Genomic DNA, 23,939 nt, shown 5'->3' with positions numbered 1-23,939 from the left:
TCTCTGGGATCTGGGAATTCCAAAGGGGATCCAGGAGATCTCTGGGATTCTGGAATTCCAAAGGGGATCCAATCAGAGAATCCCAAAGGGGATCAATAAACTCAGGATTTGTTCCCAAATTCCCCCCTCCTCCACCATTCCCAAACTTTTCCCTTCCAGGGCAGAATTCCACAATGGGAATTTTCTGTTCCTTTGAGATTCACCCCCCCCCCCCCCAAATTTTTCCCATTTTTTTTGTGGGGCTTTTTCCTGGAAAAAGGAGACTGGGAAGAGGTTTGGAAAATCTGTATTGAAGAGCTGGAACAGCTTTGAACCTGAACCATCCCAATCCCAACAAACCCCCACGGGCACAGGGAAATCCATCCCGGCGTTCCAGCACGGAATCTTCTCCCAGACTGATCCCAGCTCTGGCGGGAGCGTGGATGGAATCAAACAAACCCTCCAAATTCCCGGCAGCATTCCAAGAACCTTCCGGAAAAAACCACGTCAGAACCAGGCTGGATCCCAGCAGTCGCATTCCAGGTGGGAATTTGAGTTTCAGCCCCATCCTGTCAAATATTTTGGTTTTCCAGCCCCAATCTTTGCTGGATTTTCCCTTCCGAACAAATGTCCCCTCCATCTCCCAAATAATCTTTCTTTGGGATTTATCCTGAATTATCCACCCAAATAAAATCAGGATGGAATATTTGCAAGTCTGGATGCAGGGACTTGTTTGGATTTTTAATTCCAAATCCTTCAATTCCAACATTCCTGATTATTTTAATGAAACAAAATTGGCTGAAATTCCAAATTCCAAGGGAATTCTGCTGGGATCCAGAAAGTTTTGACATCGTTTTTATCCCATTAAATCCTTCTGTGACTCTTCCATTCCCTGTTTTTTGCCTTTTTTTTTTTTCAGGAATCATCCAAACTCTGGGAATAAATGAACCAGGTTTCCCCCCACCCCCCCAAAAAATAAAATTATTTTAATTGGAAGAATTTTGTTGGGATTTTTTTTTTTTTTTGGGAATAAATGAACTTTTTCCAAACGTTGGCATCCATGAGGAAGAAAAACAGGAGAGGAAAATTCCCCTGAACTAACCCCAAAAAATTTCACGTGGGAAAGGAACAGCAACTTTTCCATAAAATCCAATGGAACTGAAGGAATTCCACACTGGTGGCATCTCCCAGTCCAAGCTTGGAATGAAAAGAAAACTCCAAATTCCAAAATTCCAACCCAATTCCCACATCTGAGCTCTTCACATCCCTATGGAAAACACCCCAAAATCCACATCCAGCTGGGAATTCCGGGGCTTTTATCCAACAAATCCCAGTTTGGAAAACAAGGTTGTTGTGTTGGTTTTTTTTCCCTAAACTAAATCCCTAAACATGGAAACCCCAGGAAAAGTGGGAAAAGGGAGGAGGGGGTTTGTCCCTCGGATCCCAGGGGGCTGATCCCAAAGGAATTCTTGCCTTCAGCGATTCCTAAGAAAATAAATCCGGATTTTCCTGAATTTCCCCCCCCTACACACACTTTTTTTTTTTTTTAATATATATAGATCTCTAAATTATATATATTTATAATTTCCCCAAGAAAATTTCCCAAAGAATTCTCCTCACTGGAATAAGGCCTGGAATTCTGCCCCTTGGATTCGTCTGGAATTCAGGAAGAAGCCCAAGGAAAAAAAGAGGATGAGAAACCAAAAATGAAACCAAACTGGCCCCCGGATGGATTTTGGGTTGAACCTCTGGAATTCCCAAAAAAAGGATGGAAAACTCCATCCCAAATGGATACAGGAGCATGCTTGGGATGCCTGGAAGAACTTGAGCCACGGAGGGAAGGATTGGGAACAGCTCCCAGCCCTCCCTGCCTGCATCAGCTTCTGGAATTCCTATAAATTTTGGAATAATATCCCTCAAAACAACAACAGAAAAGGAAGGAAAACAAAAACCCAAAGAAACAAAACCAACCCAACCAACCCTCCCAAAGGAAAAAAAATTCCCAAAAAGTTTCGCTTTGGAGTCTCTGGGAACGTCGGGAAGGCCCAAAATTCACGGGATGAGAAAGAACCAAGGTGGATTTTGTCTCTCAGTAACTGCAAGGTTTGGAAACTACCAACGGTTCCAAAGTCTGATTCCAACCAGAATCCAAGGAAAAAAGTGGGAATTTCCCGCAGCAATTCCCACCTCCCAGCCAAGGTTTGGGCGGCAGCCGATCCCTAAGGGAGAAAACCAAACCAAACTCAACCGGAACCAGGGATTTGCACTTTTCTCCTTCTTCTTCTCGGGATCGTCGGAATTTTGGGAGTCTCGGGATGTGCCGCCTGCTTTCCCGGCTGGAGGAGGAGCAGGGATCAGGAGCAGCCATGAACTCGGCTCACTAAACGCAGGATGGGGCTGGAATTCCTCTCTCCACGCCCCAAAATTCCGGAATTCCGGAGCGTTCCCAGCAAAAAGTTCGGCGTCGGCGAAGGCAGAGAGGAGTCGCTGAGTCCTTTCATGGTTTGTTGTTGGTTTTTTTTTTTGTGCTGGTGCCAAAAAAATTTCAAAACTAAATATGGAAAAAAAGCCAAAAAAAGAAAAAAAATTAAGGAATTCTTCCCCCTTTCCCTGCCAGCTTCCATGAAAAATCTGGGAGCCAACGGAGCCGGGCTTCGGCCACCCCGACGCGGTCGCTTCTCCCGGCAGGGACGGACGAGGAGTGGTGGTGCTGCATCCTAGAAAGCCTCGGGGCGTTATCCAGCTGGGATTAAAGCAGATTCCACGGAATTGTGGTAGAAAAGAAAGGATGGCAGAGCCTGGAAAAGTCCTCCCTCGGGAATTATTTCCACGTGGCCGACTGTGGGATGGAGCGGGGCGGGATCATGTCCAGGAGATACTCGCGCTGCCGCTCCACGGCCGAGGCCGACTTGTGCACGGCCAGCGCGGGGCTGACGAAGGGCAGGGCCCCACCTGCAGGAAAAGGGAATTTTGGGTCACGGAATAGCTCGGGAATTAGGGAAAATAATGAAAAATTGCATAGAAAATGCAGCGCAATTATCCCGGTGCAATCTGGCGCCTTCGGGTTCCAAACTCATCCCAAGAAACGCAGAGGTTTTGGATCAAGAATCAGGATCTGAGCCCTCTGGAATCATGGAATGGCTTGGGAATGAGAAAAAAAGAGTGCTTAAAAAATGCCAAATCCATATGGAAAAGCAGGATTTAAACAGGGATTATCCTGCCAGAATTTGGCATCTTCAAGGTTCCAAACTCATCCCAGAAAATGCAAAGGTTTTGGACCAAGAATCAGGATTTGAGCCCTCTGGAATTATGGAATCATGGCATGGCTCAGGAATGAGGTAAAAATAATGAAAATCCACATGGAGAAGCAATTCCCACCCCAAAATCGGGAATTTTGGGCAGCGATGACACCAACCTTCCCCTCAAACCCGCAGCAGCCCCCCCACAGCTGCCCCCCAAATCCTGGATTTCGGCAGCGCGGGCTCCGGCGCCGTACCTGTGCTGATGGGGCTCTTCTTCCAGGCGGCGCCGCCCTTGCTGCCGGCCCTGTCGCCGTGCTTGCCGGGCCGGGCGCCCAGCGCGGCGCTGCCCGAGGAGCTCTGCAGCTTGGGCGAGGAGCTGAAGGGGTGCAGCGCGCCCCGCGAGGCGCCCCGCGGCAGCTGGCCGGAGCTCTGCGGGAGCAAGCACAGCGTCACCGGGCTGCTGCGGGGCTGGACGGGGCTGGACGGTGTCTGGGACTGCAGCATCTTCAGGACTGCATGATCTTTGGGACTGGATGTTCTTTGGGATTGGATGTTCTTTGGGACTGCATGTTCTTTGGGACTGCAGGATCTTTGGGACTGGATGTTCTTTGGGACTGGATGTTCTTTGGGACTGGATGTTCTTTGGACTGCAGAATCTTGGGACTGCAGGGTTTTGGGACTGGATGATCTTTGGGACTGGATGTTCTTTGGATTGGATGTTCTTTGGGATTGGATGTTCTTTGGGATGCATGTCTTTTGGGACTGCATGATCTTTGGGACTGGATGTTCTTTGGGACTGGAATTTTTGGGACTGGATGATCTTCGGGACTGGAATTTTTGGGATTGGATGATCTTTGGGATTGGATGATCTCTGGCACTGGATAATCTTTGGGACTGAATGATTTTTGGGATTGGATGATCTTTGGGACTGGATGATCTCCTGGATTGGATGCTCTCTGGGCCTGGATAATCTTTGGGACTGGATAATTTTTGGGACTGGACACTCTCTGGGCCTGGATGATTTTTGGGATTGGATGATCTCCTGGATTGGATGCTCTCTGGGCCTGAATGCTCTCTGGGCCTGGATGCTCTCTGGGCCTGGATGATTTTTGGGATTAGATGCTCTCTGGGCCTGGGTGATTTTTGGGATTAGATGCTCTCTGGGCCTGGATGCTCTCTTCAGAGCCTGGCACAGCACCCACACCCCCCCAGCCCCGGGACCCTTCTCCCTCAGGCAACGGCGGCTCTGGGGCTGCCCCCTCACCTGCTTGAGCGCGTGGTGCTGCCCCACGGGCTCGGCCTTGGGCTGCCCGGGCGGGGCCGTTTGCTGCAGGATCCTCTGCTCGATCTCCTGCTCCTGCTGCAGGGCCTTGACGAAGGCGGCCTTGAGCCGGTTCGTGTGCTCGGCCTTCAGGGCCTTCTTCTGGTTGGAGGCCATGCAGGTCTCGCACATGATGGTGCCGTTCTTCTCCTCCCGCCAGCGGCACGTGAAGTCCGTGTGGCACTGGGCACACAGGTAGGGCTCCCGGCAGGACACGGCCACCGCCACCTTCCCTGGGGGACAAACATGGCGGGTCAGCCCCGGGGTCACCTTCCCTGAGGGACAAACACCTGGGATTGGCCACTGCTACCTTCCCTGAGGGACAAACACCTGGGATTGTCCACCGCCACCTTCCCTGAGGGACAAACACCCGGGATTGGCCACCGCCACCTTCCCTGGGGGACAAACATGGCGGGTCAGCGCTGCTGCCACCTTCCCTGAGGGACAAACACCAGGGATTGGCCACTGCTACCTTCCCTGAGGGACAAACATGGCGGGTCAGCCCCGGGGTCACCTTCCCTGAGGGACAAACATGGGGGGTCAGCCCCAGGGTCACCTTCCCTGGGGAACAAACATGGCGGGTCAGCGCTGCTGCCACCTTCCTGAGGGACAAACACCTGGGATTGGCCACTGCTACCTTCCCTGGGGGACAAACATGGCGGGTCAGCACTGCTGCCACCTTCCCTGAGGGACAAACATGGCGGGTCAGCGCTGCTGCCACATTCCCTGAGGGACAAACACCTGGGATTGGCCACTGCTACCTTCCCTGAGGGACAAACATGGCGGGTTAGCCCCAGTGTGGCTCTCCATGAGGGACAAACACCCGGGATTGGCCACCGCCACCTTCCCTGAGGGACAAACATGGCGGGTCAGCCCCGGGGTCACCTTCCCTGAGGGACAAACATGGCGGGTCAGCCCCGGGGTCACCTTCCATGAGGGACAAACACCTGGGATTGACCACTGCCACCTTCCCTGAGGGACAAACATGGCGGGTCAGCCCCAGGGTCACCTTCCCTGAGGGACAAACATGGCGGGTTAGCCCCAGTGTGGCTCTCCATGAGGGACAAACACCCGGGATTGTCCACCGCCACCTTCCCTGAGGGACAAACATGGCGGGTCAGCCCCAGGGTCACCCTCCCTGAGGGACAAACATGGCGGGTCAGCCCCAGTGTGGTTTCAGTGACGTTTAAATGATTTCTGAGAGGTTTAAATGATTTAACCCCATTTTAACCTTGCATTTCTGGAGGTTTAACCAATCACAGCCAGGTTTAACCGATCGCTGTCAGGTTAAACTGGCCCCAGGTGGGCTGGAGCCGGGCTCTGCCCCTCCGGGCTCACCTTGGCTCTCCAGCAGGTTCTGCACCACCTCCTCCAGCCCCACCAGGTAGATGAACTCGTTGTTGGCGGCGCTGGGCAGGAAGTTCATCTCGGGCGCGGGCGGTTTGGGCGGGGGGATCTCCAGCAGGGTCTTCTCCAGCTGCTTGCGCAGCGCCAGCTTGGCCGCGGCCTGGCGGCTGCCCGGGGCCTCGCCCGTGCCCCCCAGCGCCGTGCCGCCCGCGGGCGCCGTGCCAGCCTGGCCCGAGGGCACCGCCGAGCCCTTCAGGGACGTGGGGGACGCCTGCGGAGAGAATGGGACCCATGGGATCACTGGGGTCACTGGGGATCAGGGGAGTCCCCGGTGCCACCCAGCACCGTGCCAGCCTGGCCCGAGGGCACCGCCGAGCCCTTCAGGGACGTGGGGGACGCCTGTGAGAGAGACAGGAATGGATTCCTTGTGGGAGCACTGGGGATCAGGGAATGGGATCCATGGGGTCAATGCGAATCAGAGAATGGGATCACCGGGGTCAATGCGAATCAGGGAATGGGATCACTGGGGTCACTGGGGATCAGGGGAGTCCCCGGTGCCTCCCACTGGGGCAGTGCCAGCCTGGGGGCCATTGACCAGCAGGCTGGCGTTGGTCATTCCCACCATTCCCACCCCATTCCCGCCATTCCCACCCCATTCCCAGCAGGAATTCCAGGAACGCTCACCTGGGGGCCATTGACCAGCAGGCTGGCGTTGGTCATTCCCACCATTCCCACCCCATTCCCAGTGGAAATTCCCAGGAACGCTCACCTGGGGGATGTTGACCAGCAGGCTGGCGTTGGTCATTCCCGCCATTCCCACCCCATTCCCACCCCATTCCCAGCAGGAATTCCAGGAACGCTCACCTGCGGGATGTTGACCAGCAGGCTGGCATTGGTCATTCCCACCATATTCCCAGCAGGAATCCCAGGAACGCTCACCTGGGGATGTTGACCAGCAGGTGGCGCTGGGCCGTGGCCACGCGGTGGCCTGGGCTGGCCCGGATCGCCGCGGGATCCTGGCCCTGGATCTGCACCGAGGGCACCGAGGCGCGCGGCGCCAGCAGCAGCGGCGGCGGGCCGGTCGGTGCTGACGGAGTTGGATTGGGAAACGGAAGGTTGGAAAAACGGATGTGGGATAGAAAGGATAGTTAGAGAGAAAACCACAGAAAAGCAGGAATTGCTTCCCACCCCCTCTCCCAAAAACCCCCCAGAAGCCAGAACACCCCGAATTAACCCCAAAAATCCCGTTTTTATGGGAACGCACCCATGGGAAGTTCAAACCAACCGGAGGGGGAAAATCCCGAATTTTTCCATGGAATGGGAAGGGGAGGAGGGGGGAGCTCACCTGGGCCCCTCGGACCAGGGGGGGCATCACGATCTGGGGGCTCTGCTTGGAGGCGGCCGCTTGGCCCCCCCGGAGCAGCGGGGGCGGGAGCCCCGAGCCCGGAACGCGGCTGGAGGAGGGCTGGAAAAACGGGAAAAAAACAGGAAAAACCGGTCAGAGCGGGGCTGGAAACGGGGGAAATAATGGAGGAAATAATGGGGGAAATGGGGAAAATAATGGGGGAAATAATGGGAAATAATGGGGAAATAATGGGGGAAATAATGGGGGAAATAATGGGGGAAATAATGGGGGAAATAATGGGGGAAATAATGGGGAAATAATGGGGGAAATAATGGGGGAAATAATGGGGGAAATAATGGGGGAAATAATGGGGGAAATAATGGGGAAATAATGGAGGAAATAATGGGGGAAATGGGGAGAAATAATGGGGGAAATAATGGAGGAAATAATGGGGGAAATGGGGGGAAATAATGGGGGAAAAAATGGAGGAAATGGGGGGAAATAATGGGGGAAATAATGGGGGAAATAATGGGGGAAATAATGGGGGAAATGGGGAGAAATAATGGGGGAAAAAAGGGTTGGGAAAGATGGAAATGGGGGAAAAATGGAGGGGGAGTGTTGGGAATTGTGGGATAAAAATGGGGGGGAAGTGTTGCAAATTGTGGGAATGGGGATATTGGGATTTGTGGGAATGAAGTGCTGGGATTTGAGGGAATGTGGAATGGAAATGCTGGGATTTGTGGAGGGAAGGAAAACCTTGGGAAAAATCAGGTAAGGAGGAAAGGAAGGCAGGAAAAAATGGGGGGAAACGGGGAAAAAAAGTGTTGGGATTTGTGGGAATGGAAGTGTTGGGATCTGTGGAGGGAAAAGAAAAGCAGGGGAAAAAAGGAAGGAGGGAAGAAAAACATTGGGAAAAATCCTGGGAGAGAAATGAGGAGAAAGGAAAAGCTCCAGGAGAAATCATGGAAGAGGAAAAGGAATCACAGAAAGGAAAAGATCTGGGAAAAAATCCTGGGAGAGGGAAAGGAAAAGCAGGAAAAGAAAAGGAGGAGAAATCATGGAGGAGGAAAAGAAATGAAGAGAGAGGAGTTTGGAAAAGCTGCTGCCTGAGGATTCCTGGGATTCCAATCCTCAAAATCCCTCCTGGTGCTGGGCTGGGATATTCCCAAAATTCCAAACTTTCCTCTGCATCCCAATCCTGGCACTTCCTCCTTCCCAGCCCCTGGGATCAGGGATCTCCCCCGTCCCCAGGATGTGGGGTGTTGGGAATTCCATTCCATTCCCAGGGAATCCCTCCCTCTGGAATTCCTGGACACTCCAGCAAAACCGAACCCAGGTTAATTCACCCAAAATTCCAGAGGAATTTTGGGATAAACTGGATTATTTGGATTAACTCCAAGATTCCCTGGAGGTTTTCCAGTTCCTCTGGAAGTGATTCCAAGGTAAAGATTCCCACACCCCTGGATTCGGGAATGGCTCCTAAAGGAGAGCAAATCCCTCCCTTTCCTGGAATTCTGGGGGTTTTCCAAGGAAAATCCCTCACGCTGGAGCAGTTTGGGAATTTGGGTCCCATTGTCCCAGGAAAAAACAAAAAAGCAGGAATGTTCTAATCCCAAAGGATTCCAGGGGTGATTGACAGCTGTCCCTGGATTCCTGGAACTTCCTTCCCTCGGGATTCCAGGGATTTAATTCAGTCTGGAATGGGATTTTTTCCAACCCTGAATCTTGGGATTCCCTCCCAGAAAACCCCGGGATTCTCTCAGCAATTCCAGAAAGAATTCAGGAATTCCCTGGCAGAGAATGCTGGAATTCCCTCACAGGAAAACTCCTGAGATTCCCTGAGCTGTTCCAAAGAAAATCCAGCAATTCCCTCCCAGAAAATCCCGGGATTCCCTCGGCAATTCCAGAGAGAATCCCAAGATGCCTTTAAAGAAAAACCCGGGATTCCCTCGGCAATTCCAGAGCGAATTCCCTGGCTCAGCGATCCCACTGCAGACCCCACCCCACCTTTCCCCGTCCCGTTATCCCTGAGCCCGTGGGAGCTGGGCGGTGCTGGCAGCTTCTCCCGGGAATTCCCGGCTCTTCCCGGGTCTCTCCCGGCTTTTCCCGGCTCCCACTGACCTGGAGGGAAGTTTTCCCAGCGGGAACAGCCTGAGGGCCCCGCACCAAGGGCGGGGGCGTGGCCGCAGCGCTTCCAGAGGGGCCCGAGGAAAGCTGGAAAAGGAAAAAGCGGAAAGAGAGCAGCGGGAAAAGGCGGGAAAGCGGGAATGCAGAGAGCAGGGAGCGCACGGCGAGAGCCCGGAGCATCCGAGGGGAAAATCCTTGGGAATTCGCAGGAAAAGCCTTGGGAGTGGCACCCGCTCCTCCTGCTCCGCTCCAGGGGAAAGGGTTCGGGAACTGGTGGGAAAATCCTTGGGAATTGGCAGGAAAACTGGTGGGAATTAGTGGGAAAATCCTTGGGAATTAGCAGGAAAATTGGTAGGAATTGGTGGGAAAATCCTTGGGAACTGGCAGGAGAATCCTTGGGAGTTCACAGGAAAATCCTTGGGCATTGCTGGGAAAGTCCTTGAGGATTGGCAGGAAAAACCCCGGAAAGGGGAGACACCAGGGAGTTAAAAATCCTGGGAAAAAGCTAAAAATGCCAGAAAAAGGTTTAAAAAAATCCAGGAAAAGAGCTTCCAAAAATCCAGGAAAAAGGCCACAGGGGGCAGGGGGTTAAAAACACTGGGAAAAGGGCTGGGAATTCCTGGGAAAAGCTGGATTTTCCTACCTTGGGCGCCGGCGTCTCCTTCTGGCTCTGGCTCTGCCGGAGCTTCTTGAGCAGCACCAGCTTGGCCTCCTCCAGCCTCAGCTCCTCCTGCAGCTGCTTGATCAGGCGCTCCCGCTGCTCCGGGCTCCGCTGGAATGCCAGGAAATCCCAGGGAAATCCAAGGGAAAATCCCAGGGAAATCCCAGGGAAAATCCCAGGGAAACCCCAGGGAAACCCCAGGGAAAATCCCAGGGAAATGGGGAGAACCCGGGGGGAAGGCAGAGACACAGGGATGGTGAGAATTCCCAAAATTCCCAACTGGGACTGGGCAGTGGGAGAAGTGAGGGGAGGAGTTCCGAGGTGAAAATCTGGGATTTTTCCATGAAAAAATTAATGGCAAAGAGTAAATGAGGAGGATTCCCAGCTGGAATTGGCTCCTGGGTTTTGGGATCGTGAATTCACGGGAATGGATGGAGCAGTGAGGGGAAAATGTGGCTGATCCTGGGTTTTTCTGACTCCAGCCTGGTTAAACCTGACCCAAACCTGGTGAATCCTGACCCAATCCCAGTTACCCCTGACCAATCCCAGTTACCCCTGACCAATCCCAGTTAACCCTGACCCAATCCCAGTTACCCCAGACCCAATCCCAGTTCCTCCCAGTTAACCCTGACCAATTCCAGTTACCCCTGACCAATCCCAGTTCATCCTGACCCAATCCCAGTTCATCCTGACCCAATCCCAGTTACCCCAGACCCAATCCCAGTTAATCCCAATCCCAGTTCATCCTGACCAATCCCAGTTCATCCTGACCCAATCCCAGTTAACCCTGACCAATCCCAGTTCATCCTGACCCAATCCCAGACCCCTGACCAATCCCAGTTAACCCTGACCCAATCCCAGTTCATCCTGACCCAATCCCAGACCCAATCCCAGTTAACCCTGACCCAATCCCAGTTAACCCTGACCAATCCCAGTTCATCCTGACCCAATCCCAGTTAACCCTGACCAATCCCAGTTAACCCTGACCAATCCCAGTTTATCCTGACCCAATCCCAGTTACCCCAGACCCAATCCCAGTTAACCCTGACCAATCCCAGTTAATCCCAACCCAATCCCAGTTCATCCTGACCCAATCCCAGTTAACCCTGACCCAATCCCAGTTACCCCAGACCCAATCCCAGTTCATCCTGACCCAATCCCAGTTAGCCCTGACCAATCCCAGTTCATCCCGACCCAATCCCAGTTCCCCCAGCCCTCACTCACCAGCAGGGCCTCGGCGCCGGGCTCGGGCAGGGCCAGCCGGGCCAGCCCGTTGACGCGGGGGCTCGAGGGCTCGTTGTCCGACAGCACGATCACGTCCGGGGAGGGAACGCGCCGCTCCCGCCGGCACTCCCTGAGCCGCGAGGGGAAACACAGCGGGAACGGGTCAGGATTGCCGGGAAACGGGTCAGGATTGCCGGGGACGGGTCAGGATTGCCGGGAACGGGTCAGGATTGCCAGGGAATGGGTCAGGATTGCCGGGAATGGGTCAGGATTGCCGGGAACGGGTCAGGATTGCCGGGAAACGGGTCAGGATTGCCGGGAACGGGTCAGGATTGCCGGGAAACGGGTCAGGATTGCCGGGAAACGGGTCAGGATTGCCGGGGAACGGGTCAGGATTGCCGGGAACGGGTCAGGATTGCCGGGAACGGGTCAGGATTGCCGGGGAATGGGTCAGGATTGCCGGGAACGGGTCAGGATTGCCGGGAATGGGTCAGGATTGCCGGGAACGGGTCAGGATTGCCGGGAACGGGTCAGGATTGCCGGGAACGGGTCAGGATTGCCGGGAATGGGTCAGGATTGCCGGGAACGGGTCAGGATTGCCGGGAACGGGTCAGGATTGCCGGGAAACGGGTCAGGATTGCCGGGAATGGGTCAGGATTGCCGGGAACGGGTCAGGATTGCCGGGAACGGGTCAGGATTGCCGGGAACGGGTCAGGATTGCCAGGGAATGGGTCAGGATTGCCGGGAACGGGTCAGGATTGCCGGGAACGGGTCAGGATTGCCGGGGAATGGGGAGCAAATCCCAGGGAAAACGGGGTCAGTGCAGGGGGAGCAGATCCTGGGAACGCGGCCGCTCCAGGAGCAGCCTTTCCAACACTCCTCCAGCCCTTCCCAACCCTTTTCCAGTGCTTTTCCAATCCTTTCCCAACTCTTTTCTAGCCCCTTTCCCATTCCTTCTCCAGGGTTTCTCCAGTCCCTTCCCAGCCCTCTTTCCAAGGCTTTTCCAGCCCCCCAGGGAATTCCAGGGCTCAGAAAAGGGCCCAGGGTGGGAATTTCAGGAATGGGAGAATTCCAAAGGGTCTGGAGCGCCCTCTAGAGGGCACAGCGAGCCCGGGATTCCCAAATCCAGGGAATCCCCAAATCCAGGCATCTCCCTCTGGAGTGGCACAGGTGGAGCGTTCCCAGCTTTTCCCAGGAGCTGGAAAACTGGGATTGACTGGGTTGGGATGAAGGCTGGGAATGAGAAATTCCCAACCCACAAACTGCTTTTCCTGCTGGAACTCCAGGAATTCCATTGGCAGCTCCAAGGAAATGGGGTCTGGATCAGCAGGAATCGCCCCTGGAATGGGCTGGGATTCTCTTCCCAACTTTTCCACCATTCCAAAGGAATGTGGCCCCAGAACCTCCCAAAAACTCAACTCCAACCCCACCCCAGCCACATCCCAATAAAACCCAGGGTGGGAAGGGACCCAAACCCTTCCCCAAGCCCAGGAACTCCCGGGATTCCCAGGCATCCTCACTCACCCTTTGGACGTGCTCATGTCCACGGGCTCATCCCCCGCCGCTGCTGCTGCTGCTGCTGCCGCCGGCAGCTCCATTTTGACGGCGGCTTTGACTTCCCCACTTTTCAGCGCTGCCGGGACCTTCCCAGCTCCGGGATCCGCTCTGATCCTCGCGTCCCCCTCGGAGCCCAGCTCGGGCCCCAGAGCTCCCTTGTCCATCCTGAGTCTTTTACTGTCGGGCTCCGGCTCCCGCTCCAGGGCGCGCTTCTGGCTGCGGGTGCGGCATGAGTCCTCACTCATGGCGAGGGGCTGCGGAACGGCCCGAAAGGGTTAAACACGGCGGGAATGTGGGGACAAAACATCCCGGGAAAGGGTTAAACACGGCGGGAATATGGGGACAAAACATCCCGGGAAAGGGTTAAACACGGCGGGAATATGGGGACAGAAACATCCCGGGAAAGGGTTAAACACGGCGGGAATATGGGGACAAAAACATCCCGGGAAAGGGTTAAACACGGCGGGAATATGGGGACAAAAACATCCCGGGAAAGGGTTAAACACGGCGGGAATGGCGGGAAAGAGCATGGGGGAAAATACCCCGGGAAAGGGACAAAAACACCGGGAAAAAAAATCCCCGAGAAAGGCAGGGGGAGATACCCCAGGAAAGGGTTAAAAACAGCGGGAGCAGCAGAGGGGAAATACCCCAGGAAAGGGTTAAAAACACCAGGGGAAAAATCCCGGGAAAAACGTAAAAACACCAGGGAACGGCGGGAAAAATCATGAGGAAAATACTCCAGGAAAGGGTTAAAAACAGCAGGGGAGGAAAAATCCCGGGAAAGGGTTAAAAACAGCGGGCACGGTGTGGGGGGGAATAGCCCGGGAAGGGGTTAAAAACATCGGGAATGGCGGGAAAAATCATGGGGAAAGGGGGGGGAATCCCAGGAAAAGAGAGACATCAAGGGGTTAAAACTCCCAGGAAAAGGGGAAAAATAATCCCAGGAAAAGGGAGACATCAAAGGGTTAAAAAATCCTGGGAAAGGAGGGGGGAAAACCCCGGGAAAAGGGAGGAAAATATTCCGGGAAAAAGGGAGAGAATGGGGAGTTGAAAGTCCCGGGAAAAGTAAAAATTCCCGGGAAAAGATTCCGGGAGCTGAGAGACAACAAGGAGGGGAAAATCTGGGAGAGGAAAATCTGGAAAATCCCGGGGAAAGGGAGACAGGAAGGGGTTAAAAATCCCGGGATTTTGGGATGGAATTCCTGCATTTCCAACCAGGACAAAGTCTGGGAAGAGCAACCCAGGAAAGGCTGGGAAAGGGAGGGAAAAACCCTGGGAAATGGGCTGGAAAAACCCAGGAAAAGGGAGGGGAAAAGGGGCTGGAAAATCCCTGGAAATGGGGCTGGGAAAGGGATGGGAAACCCCTGGAAAAGTGAAGGGACAGCCCTGGAAAAGGGAATTCCCGGTGTTTTTCCTACTGGAAATCACTCCCAGGAGAATTCCACCCCATCCCAGGACAGGAAAAAGGAGAAATAAAGGAAAAAATCCCACCAAAATCCCAGGGAAACCTTGGAAAAGGAGGATTTGAAGGATTTTCCAGGAATGGGAACGGGGTTGGATTTGGAGGGCAATTCCCAAATAAAATCCTGGTTAAAATTCCAAAGGAAAAGGAGAAACTTGGATTGAAAATTCCATCTTTTCCCACATCCTGGAATTCCTCTCCTGGAATTTTGGAAGCCAAAATTCCAACAACCAAAGTTTCGGGAACAGAAAATTCCCAGAGGTGGGAAAGTGGCATTCCAACACTTCCAAATGTTTTCCTTGGATTTGCTGCTCCCGAGGATTCCCAGGAGGAATTCCTGGATACCCCAGCCTTGGACCATCCCAAAATTCCTGAGAATTCCCTTTCCTGGGAATATTTTCCCGAGATTTCCCAGGAAAATCCATGGGAACTCCGGGCTGAACGATGCCAATCCTTGGATGCGGCAAGGCCAGGGGGGAAATTCCCAAACTTTTCTGTGGGAATTCAGCGCCAATCCCGCATTTCCCACCCCAAACTTTGGGATCCCAACAGGTGGAAAAGCGGGATCTGCGCCCCGGGAAAGCCCCGCTCCCGCTTTTCCCGGGATTTTGGGGCGGGGATTCCCGGGAAAGGAGCGGGGCAGGGGAACCCCCGGATCCCGCCGGAATTCCCGGGCCGGCATTCCAAGGGTTAAGCGCTGCCATTTCCGCGCCATTCCCGAGAAATCTCCGGGAACAAAATGGCAGCGCTTAACCCTTGGGGTGCCGGCCGGGAGCGGGAATTCCCGCCGGGAATCCCGGGCTGGCCCCGCTCCCCGCGGGAATTCCCGCCCCGATCCCGCCCCGATTCTTCCCGGTTTTCCCAAACTTCCCGCGAGTCATTCCCGGGCTGGGAATTCCCTGAAATTCCCGGGATTCCCCGCCCTGGGATCCCTCTGATTACCGGGATTCCCTGCGGGATTTCTCCCGGTTTCCCCAAATTTCCCGGGAGTTATTCCCAGGCTGGGAATTCCCTGAAATTCCCGGGAATTCCCTTCATTCCCGCCAGGATTTCTCCTGATTTCCCCAAACTTCCCCAGAGTCATTCCCGGGCTGGGGATTCCCTGAAATTCCCGGGATTCCCTGCCCTGGGATCCCTTTGATTCCCGGGATTCCCACCGGGATTTATCCCGATTTTCCCACCCTCCCCGCCAGGTCATTCCCGGATTATCCAGCACTGGGAATTCCCGGAGTTTGTCCCAAATCCCTCAGGAATTATCCCGAGGTTCCTCCAGAGCTGGGAAAAATTTAGGATCAAACCCCTCGAGCAGCTCCAGGAATTCCAGCCCGGGAATTCCGGAGCTTCCCAGATGGAATTTTTATCCAAGGGAAGGGAAATTTTTGGGGAAATTTGGGAAATTTTGAGGAATTCCCACAGGAATGTGGGGAAAATCATCCTTCAAATTCCTGCTCCGGGAAGTTTGGAGCTCCAAAGGCTCAGGAAAAGCGGGAGAGGAGAATCCCAAAATTCCACTGGAGTGGGAAAATGGGGAACAGAGGCTGCCCAGAAAAACCCAGAGGGAATTCCTGGAATTTCAGTGGATTTCCTGGAATTTCTGTCAGATTCCAGTTGAATTTTCCCTGGGGGGGGGAGCTGGAATTCCCGGAGGAATTTGCGGGATTTTTAGGGAATTCTGGGAATTCTCTGGTTTCATTGGATCAAAGCCAGGAAAATTCCTGGAAAATTCTTCTTTTCCCACGGGAATTTTTCCCAAATTGTTGCCAGCTGGAATATTCAGGACACAAGGACTGAGATTCCTTGGCTGGGATTTTTTGGGAATGCAGAGAGGAAATCCAGGAGCAGAATTCCCAACTCCTTCCGGGATTTTCCAAGCAAATCCTCCCGTTATTAATTAATCATTCATTAATCATTCATTAATTATTTCTCCATTGTTGATTTTCCATTCTAAATTCCGCCTTTAAGGGGAAAAATTCCAAGATTCATTTGTTGGGAAGTGACTGAAATATTCCTGAGCCAATTTAAATATTCATAAGATTATTCATATATTCATGAGTTAATTTAAATATTCCTGAATATATTTGAATGTTAATGAGGAATTGCAATCTGATCTTTCCCAATTAATTCCTCATTAAGGAGGGAATTTCCATCCTTAAATGTTCCCATTTTCCAGCCGGGAATGGGGACATTCAGGCTGGGAATTCCTTGGAATTGGGATCCCAGAGATTCCTGCTGGGAATTCCCTCCCCAGCCGGATCATCCCAGAGAAACGTGGGAAAAGCAGCAGGAGAATTGGAATTCCCGAGAAATTTTCTTATTTATCCATCAAAATTCCTCAGTTTTTTAAAAAAGTAATTTCCCAGGAATTTTGGAGCCAAAGGATCCCGGGACAATCCCGGCCCTTTCCCGGGACAGTCCCTTCCCTATCCTGGGAATTCCAGAGCCACAGGATCCGGGACAATCCCATTCCTATCCCGGGAATTCTGGAGCCAAAGGATCCCAGACCCCAGGACAATCCCATTCCCATCCCAGGATTCCTGGGCGGGATCAGGGCGGATCCATGCCAGGAGAAATCCCGGAATTCCTGCAGGGACAGAGGAGAGGGAAACCTGAACAGGTGAGACTGGGACAGGACAGGTGAGGGGGGACAGGTGAGACCCGCACACGGCAGGAATTCCAGGAGCTCTGGATCCTCTGGAATTCCCCAATCCCTTGGAAAATCTGGGAGATTTCCTCAGGAATTGGCTCAATTCCCTCAGGAATTTGGGAATTCCGGGGGATTTTTGGGAAAGCTCCTCTTGGAGCTCCTCTCCAGCTGCTCCTGGAGACAATTCCAGGCCTGTGGCACGGCAAAGATTCTCCATCCCATCAAATTCCCAGGAATCCCGGGAATTGCCAGCTCCTACCTGTCAGGGAAGGTCATGGGGTCCCGCTGGGATGAGCCAGAGCCGAGGATCCTGCGGGAACAGAGAGGGGTGAGAATTCCGGGAATCCCGGGAATTCCCACATTCCCGAGGGAGGCAGCCGGGGTTTGGAACGCTGGGATTTGGGAATGCTGCTGGCACGGAGCCGGGATTTGGGAATCTCAGAACGACGGCTCCACCACGAAAATCGGGAATATCAGCACGGCGCAGCCCCGGGATTTGGGAATCCCAAAGTACAACACAATCCTGGGAACTGGGAATCCCAAACTGCGACACAATCCTGGGAATCGGGATTTGGGAATTCTGATTCATCCTGCCAATTTTCCAGGCACTGAAATCCACGGCATTCCCAGATTTCCCTTCATTCCCAGTTTCCATCCATGGCATTCCCAGATTTCTCTCCATTCCCAGTTTCCATCCATGGCATTCCCAGATTTCCCTTCATTCCCAGTTTCCATCCATGGCATTCCCAGGTTTCTCTCCATTCCCAGTTTCCATCCATGGCATTCCCAGATTTCCCTTCATTCCCAGTTTCCATCCATGGCATTCCCAGATTTCCCTTCATTCCCAGTTTCCATCCATGGCATTCCCAGGTTTCTCTCCATTCCCAGTTTCCATCCATGGCATTCCCAGGTTTCCCTTCATTCCAGGTTCCCATCCATGGCATTCCCAGGTTTCTCTCCATTCCCAGTTTCCATCCATGGCATTCCCAGATTTCCCTTCATTCCAGTTTCCATCCATGGCATTCCCAGATTTCCCTTCATTCCCAATTTCCATCCATGGCATTCCCAGATTTCCCTTCATTCCCAATTTCCATCCATGGCATTCCCAGATTTCCCTTCATTCCAGGTTTCCATCCATGGCATTCCCAGGTTTCTCTCCATTCCCAGTTTCCATCCATGGCATTCCCAGATTTCCATCCATTCCCAGTTTTTCAGGGCCGGGAGCAGCTCCCGGAGCCTTCGGCCATTCCCGGGTTTCTCCGGCTGCTCCGGCCCCGTGATCCCGGGAATTCCAGGCGGAATTAGCGGAGCTCACCCGGAGCTGTTGGTGGTTAAGAGGATCTGGGAAAATCCCAGGAAATCCTTTGGAATTCGGAGCTGCCCCGGCCGCTTTTCCCAGAGTTTGGGAAGCTCCGAGGATCCAGGAGAGCTGGAATTCCTTGGATTTCTCTGGGAATTCCTGGAATTCTGGAATTCCAGCTGTGTTAAGGCTCGGGATTCTCAGGAAGGAGCCCCCAGTTGGATCAGGAGTGGGAAAATCCTGGAAGAGTTTGGGATTTATGGGAAAAACTGGAGAGGGAGGGCAGCCTGGAAAAACGTGGGAATGTCCCTGCCGGATCCCCGAGCTCCTTCTCACCCCAAAGCATCCCAGAATTCCACGAATCCATGGGAAAAGAGGGATTTATTCCCTTTCAGGATTCATCCCCGGCTTTGGAATCCCATCGGCGACATCCCTGGTTTGGAATTTTGGGATTTGAAACGTTCCCGGAACACCCCAATTTCCATCATTCCCAACTTCCAGCCCCCTTCCCACTGATCCAAGATCCCTTCCAACCTCGTTCCCAAAATCCCAGCCCCTCTCCCAAAATCCACGGCTTTCCCACCGATCCCAGCCCCTTTCCCAAATTCCCAGGCACATTCCAGCCCCTTTCCTGCTCATCCCAAGCAGCTTTCAGCCCCTTTCCCAAAATCCAGGGGATTTTGACACTTCCCTCTCCTCTCCCAAAATCCCTGGCAGATTCCAGCCCCTCTCCTGCCGATCACAGGATGATCCCAGCCCTTTTCCCAAAATCCACAGCAGATCCTACCGCTTTTCCCGCTGATCCCAGGCCAATCCCAGCCCTGTCCTGGTGATCCCAGGTTGATCCCAATCCCTTTTCCAGGATCCCAGGCCGATCCCAGCCCTTTCCCACTGATCCCATCCTGATCACAGGCCGATCTCAGCCCTTTCCCACTGCTCCCAGCCCGATCCCAGCCCTGTCCCAGCCCAATCCCAGCCCTTTCCCACTGCTCCCAGCCCGATCCCAGCCCGGTCCCGGCGCTGCCATCCCGGATTCCCAAGGCCTCCCTCCCTCCCTCCCTCTCTCTCCCCTCGCTGTCACTTCCTGTGCCTCTCCCAGCTCCGGTTCCCGGCGGCACAGAGCGGTCCCGGAGCATTCCCGGGATTTGGGACAGCTCGGGAATGCCAACCCGAGCAAGGCACCAAATCCCGGACAAGTCCAAGGAAAACCCAGCAGCGGGCTGGGAAAATCCTGGAAAACCAGCCAGGAAACACTTGGGAAAAGCCGGGATGTGAATCCCAGTTCTGATCCCGGGTGAGGCATTCCCGGCTGGAATTCTCGTGCGGGGCCACTCCCGGGAAAAGTGAGGAGATGCTCGGGAAAAGCCGGGATGTGGATCCCGACCCCGCATCCCGGCAGGATCCCATCCCGGCTGCAATTCCCGGCTGCAATTCTGCAATTCCCTCTGCCCCCGTGTGCTGTGCGGGGCCGGGATCGTCCCGCATCCCCCCGGCATTCCCGAGATCCCCCTTGGGCAGCGCATCGCGGTGCCGATCCCGGTGCCGATCCCGGTGCCGGTGCCCATCCCGAGCCCGGGCAGCGCATCCCGGCGCGGATGCCGATCCCGGTGCCGGTGCCATTCCCGGTGCCCCGGGCGCAGGAAGGGCGGCCGGGGACTCTTATTGTGACACGGCCCCGGCCCGGCCCGGCCCGGCCGCACGGCCCGGCCGCGGCCACCGCGGGGCTCCGGCACCGGGGGCACCGGGGGGCACCGGCCGCGGGGACAGCGGGGGGATCGCGGCTCCGCACAGCGGGGATTGAGCCCCGGGGACACCGGGGAGGGTCGCGGTGACCGGGGGGTGACCGGGGGGGTGGGCGGGGGGTGCCCACGGAGTGACCGGGGGGGTTCCGGGGGTCCCCGTGTCCCTCCGTGTCCGTCCGTGTCCCCCCCGTGTTCCCGGTGCGGAGCGCGGGGGGGAGCGGGCACGGAGCGCTCGGGGCGGCGGCGGAGGAGGAAGAGGAGGAGGAGGAGAAGGAGGAGGAAGAGGAGGAAGAGGAAGCAGCCCGGCGGAAAGCCCGCAGCAACTTTCCCAAACAAAAGCCGGCGGCGCCCCGGGGCGCCGGGCGGGCGGCGGAGCTGGGGCTCCCGGGGGGACGAGCCCCGGGATCCCGGAGCGGCCCCGGTGCCGCGGGCTCGGGGCTCAGGGGCGGCCGGGGCCGGAGCCGCGGCCAGCGGGACTTTGCACTTTCCGGGCTGCCCGCACGGCCAGGAAATGCCGCAACTTCCCCGGCAGCTCTCCCGCACCCCGGCCTTCGTTCTCCCAAAATCCCGGCGGTGCCGTCGCTCCGGTACCGGAGCCAATAAACGCCGGCAGAACTTTTACCGGGAGAACTCGCAGGGCGCCGCTCCGGTCGCTCCGCGCCGCATCCGCAGCGAGCCCGCCCCGCGCTCCCGGCTCCGCTCCGCTCTCCCCGCGCCGGCGCCGCCGCTCTCCCGCTTGTTGCGGCGCTTTCCCGGGGCTCCCGTGGCCGCCGCGGCTCCCGGTGCCGATAATGCGCTCCTCACACATGGAGTCGCGGCGGCACCGGCAGAGCATGCGCGGGGCGGGGCGGCCGAGCGGCGGGGCCGGCGGAGGGGACGGCGTGGGGACAGCGGTGAGACAGCGTGGGGACAGCGGGGGACAGCGGAGGGGACGGCAGGGGACAGCGCGGGACAGCGGGCACAGCACCGGGGCCGCGCCGGGGCCGCTCCGGGCCGGGCCCCTCACGGCGCTGCGGCCGCCGCCGCTTCCGGGCGCGGCGCGGGGGGAGCCGCGGCTGTGTCGCGGGCCGCCATTGGCCGCGGGGGTCGCGCGGATGATGAGAGGAGGGCCCTGATTGGCTGGAGCGGCGGGCGGGGGGCGCGAGAGCAGCGCCGCGCTGGGAGAGGCCACGTGGAGAGAGGGGACAGCGAGGGGAGACACAGGGGACAGTGGGGACAGAGAGGGGAGACACAGGGGACAGTGGGGACAGAGAGAGAGGGGACAGTGGGGACAGAGAGGGGACACAGGGGACAGAGGGGACAGAGAGAGAGGGGACAGTGGGGACAGAGAGGGAGACACAGGGGACAGTGGGGACAGAGAGAGAGGGGACAGTGGGGACAGAGAGGGGACATAGGGGAGACAAGTGGAGGAGACAGGAAGGGGAGAGAGAGAGAGGGGACAGAGAGGAGAGACACAGGGGACAGTGGGAGACAGAGAGAAGGGGACAGGAGGGGACGAGAGGGGAGACAGAGGAGAGGGGACAGAGAGGAGGGGACATAGGGAGAAGGGGGACAGGGGGGACAGAGAGGAGACAGAGAGGGGAGACAGAGGGACAGAGGGGGACAGAGGAAGCGAGGGGACAGAGAGAGAGGGACAGTGGGGACAGAGAGGGACAGCAAGGGGAGGGACAGAGGGGATAGCGAGGGGACAGAGAGAGGGGGGACAGCAGTGACAGCGAGGGGACAGGGGGGACAGAGGGGACAGCGGCGGTGGCCGATGGGGCAGAGCCTTTGGGGGGCACCGGGACAGGGTCAGGGCCGGCTCCAATCCCAAATTCCCCGATCCCGCAGAAGCTCTGCAGCCCCGGGACTGCCCAAGGAGAACCCCAAAACCCTCCCGGAGAATTCCCCAAATCCCAGCAAATTCCCTGAGAATCTCCGAGCTCCCCAAATCCCAGCAGAGCCCCCACAAATCCCAGGAAATTCCCCAGATCAGTGCCCAGCATCTCCAGGATTTTGGGCAAAGACTTTTCCAGGGAAGTTTCGCTGAAGCCAAATCCAAAATCTCAAATTACAATTATTTCCCACCAAATTAATGGCAGAAGGAATTGGGAACTGTGGGATTATTGATTATTAATTATTGATTATTATTCCCAGATCCTTGTCGTGCTTTTCCAGCTCATTCCCATTTTTCCCTCACCCTCCTGTTGCCCCAATCCAAAAAGAAATCCCTAAAAGCCCCAAATTCCCAGAGTTTGGAAGGATTTGGGAAGGTGGAATCCAGGCAGGATCAGGAATCCCAAATATTCCTGCAAAGGGGAACACGGGGATGATCCCAGAGAAAATCACCCCAAAAGCTGGAAAATCCTATGGATGCCACCTTAAAAGTGGGAAAATTCCATGGATGTGACCCTAAAACCTGGAAAATTCCATGGATATCACCCCAAAACCTGGAAAAATCCAATGGATGCCACCCCAAAGTGATGAAAATTCCATGGATATCATCCCAAGGCTGGAAAAAATCCCATGGATGCCACCCCAAAGGTGGAAAATCCAATGGATCTCACCAAAAACTTGGACAAATCCAATGGACAATGTCCCAAACCTGGAAAATTCCAGGGATATCACTCAAATTCTGGGAAAACTCAATGGATTCCATCCCTAAACTTGGAAAAATCCAATGCATGTCAACCAAAACTTGGAAAATTCCATGGATGCCATCCCAAAATGGGAAAATCACCCCAAACTGGGAAAATTTCATCCCAAAGCTGGAAAAGTTCCATGGATGTCACCCCAAACATCCCAGGGCACAGGGAATGGATCTGGGATTTGGGATGGGAATCCCAGGGCACGGGGAATGGATTTAAGCTGAGAAAGGGGAATTTGGGTGGGAGTTTGGGCAGGAGTTCCCGGCTGGAATGGGCTGGAATTCCCAGAAAAGCTGTTGGGATCCACTGCAGAATCCCGGGATTTGGGATGGACCCTTGGGATCCACTGCAGAATCCCAGGATTTGGGATGGACCCTTGGGATCCGCTGCAGAATCCCAGGATTTGGGATGGATCCCTGGATTTCACCCAGATCCCTGGGATCCACCACAGACCCCAGATCTTCTCAGGCTCTCAGCTTTTCCAGCAGGTTTTGGGGAAAAGCCCCGGATTTGGGCACTTTGGGACAACCCTCAGGTTTTCCAGTGAATCCCAGAGTTTTCCAGCAGATCCTTGGATTGCCCCACAAATCCTCGGGATTCACTCAGAGCCTGGGGTTTTCCAGCAGAATTCCAGGATTTGGGGCAAACCCTCAGGAATTCCTGCAGAGTTTTGGCACAAATCCCTGGATTTTGGGACAGCCCCTCAGGTTTTGCCCTCGGGTTTTAAAGCAGAGCCCCAGCTTTTCTGATAGACTCTCAAGTTTTGGGACAGACCCTCAGATTTTGGGACAAAACCCCAGATTTTCCAATAGAAAATCGCTCGAGTTTTCCAAAAAACCCCAGGATTTTCCAGCAGAGCCCCGAGTTTCCCTGCCACCCCTGAGGTTTTCCAGTGCATCCCCAGCTCTCCCTTGAGCCCCTCAGATTTTGGGACAAACCCTCCAATTTTAGGCCAAGCCCTCAGATTTTGCCGCAGAGCCTCGAGTTTTCCAGCAGCCCCTGGGATTTCCCAGCAGATCCTCAGCTTTCCTTCAGCCCCTCAGTTCTCCCAAAACGCCTCAGCTTTTCCTGCATCCCAGCTTTTCCCTTCAACCCCTCAACTTTTCCTGCAGCCCTCAGTTCTCCTCAAACCCCTCATCTTTCTCCAAAATCCTCAGCTTTTCCTGCAGCACTCTATTTCCCCCAAACCCCATAGCTTTTCCCCAAATCCTCAGCTTTTCCTGCATCCCTCTTTTTCCCTTCAACATTTCAACTTTTCCCCATACCCCTCAACTTTTCCTGTACCACTCAGTTCTCTCCAAGCCCCTCAGCATTTTCTCACCCCTGTTTTTCCCCCAAGCCCCTCAGCTTTTCCTGCATCC

General features: G+C 55.2%; 1 protein-coding gene across 1 annotated transcript; it reads right to left on the bottom strand.

Moving 5' to 3' along the window:
- Positions 1 to 270: 270 nt before the first annotated feature.
- Positions 271 to 20,909, bottom strand: GATAD2A (GATA zinc finger domain containing 2A). The gene is made up of 13 exons (XM_064734386.1): positions 20,574 to 20,909; positions 17,169 to 17,219; positions 12,771 to 13,057; positions 11,247 to 11,376; positions 10,005 to 10,133; positions 9,356 to 9,448; positions 7,231 to 7,354; positions 6,887 to 6,997; positions 6,659 to 6,702; positions 5,881 to 6,160; positions 4,486 to 4,775; positions 3,476 to 3,650; positions 271 to 2,931 (listed from the first exon to the last, which is right to left on the bottom strand). Exons 3-13 carry the CDS (start codon positions 13,046 to 13,048, stop codon positions 2,801 to 2,803), a joined length of 1,785 nt encoding a protein of 594 aa, XP_064590456.1. The 5' UTR covers positions 13,049 to 13,057; positions 17,169 to 17,219; positions 20,574 to 20,909; the 3' UTR covers positions 271 to 2,800.
- Positions 20,910 to 23,939: the final 3,030 nt, after the last annotated feature.

Source organism: Zonotrichia leucophrys, chromosome 28 (genome assembly GCF_028769735.1).
Source record: "Zonotrichia leucophrys gambelii isolate GWCS_2022_RI chromosome 28, RI_Zleu_2.0, whole genome shotgun sequence".
NCBI lineage: Eukaryota > Metazoa > Chordata > Aves > Passeriformes > Passerellidae > Zonotrichia > Zonotrichia leucophrys.
The sequence above is the reverse complement of the archived record's forward strand: the minus strand, read 5'-3'. Positions and strand labels throughout refer to the sequence as shown.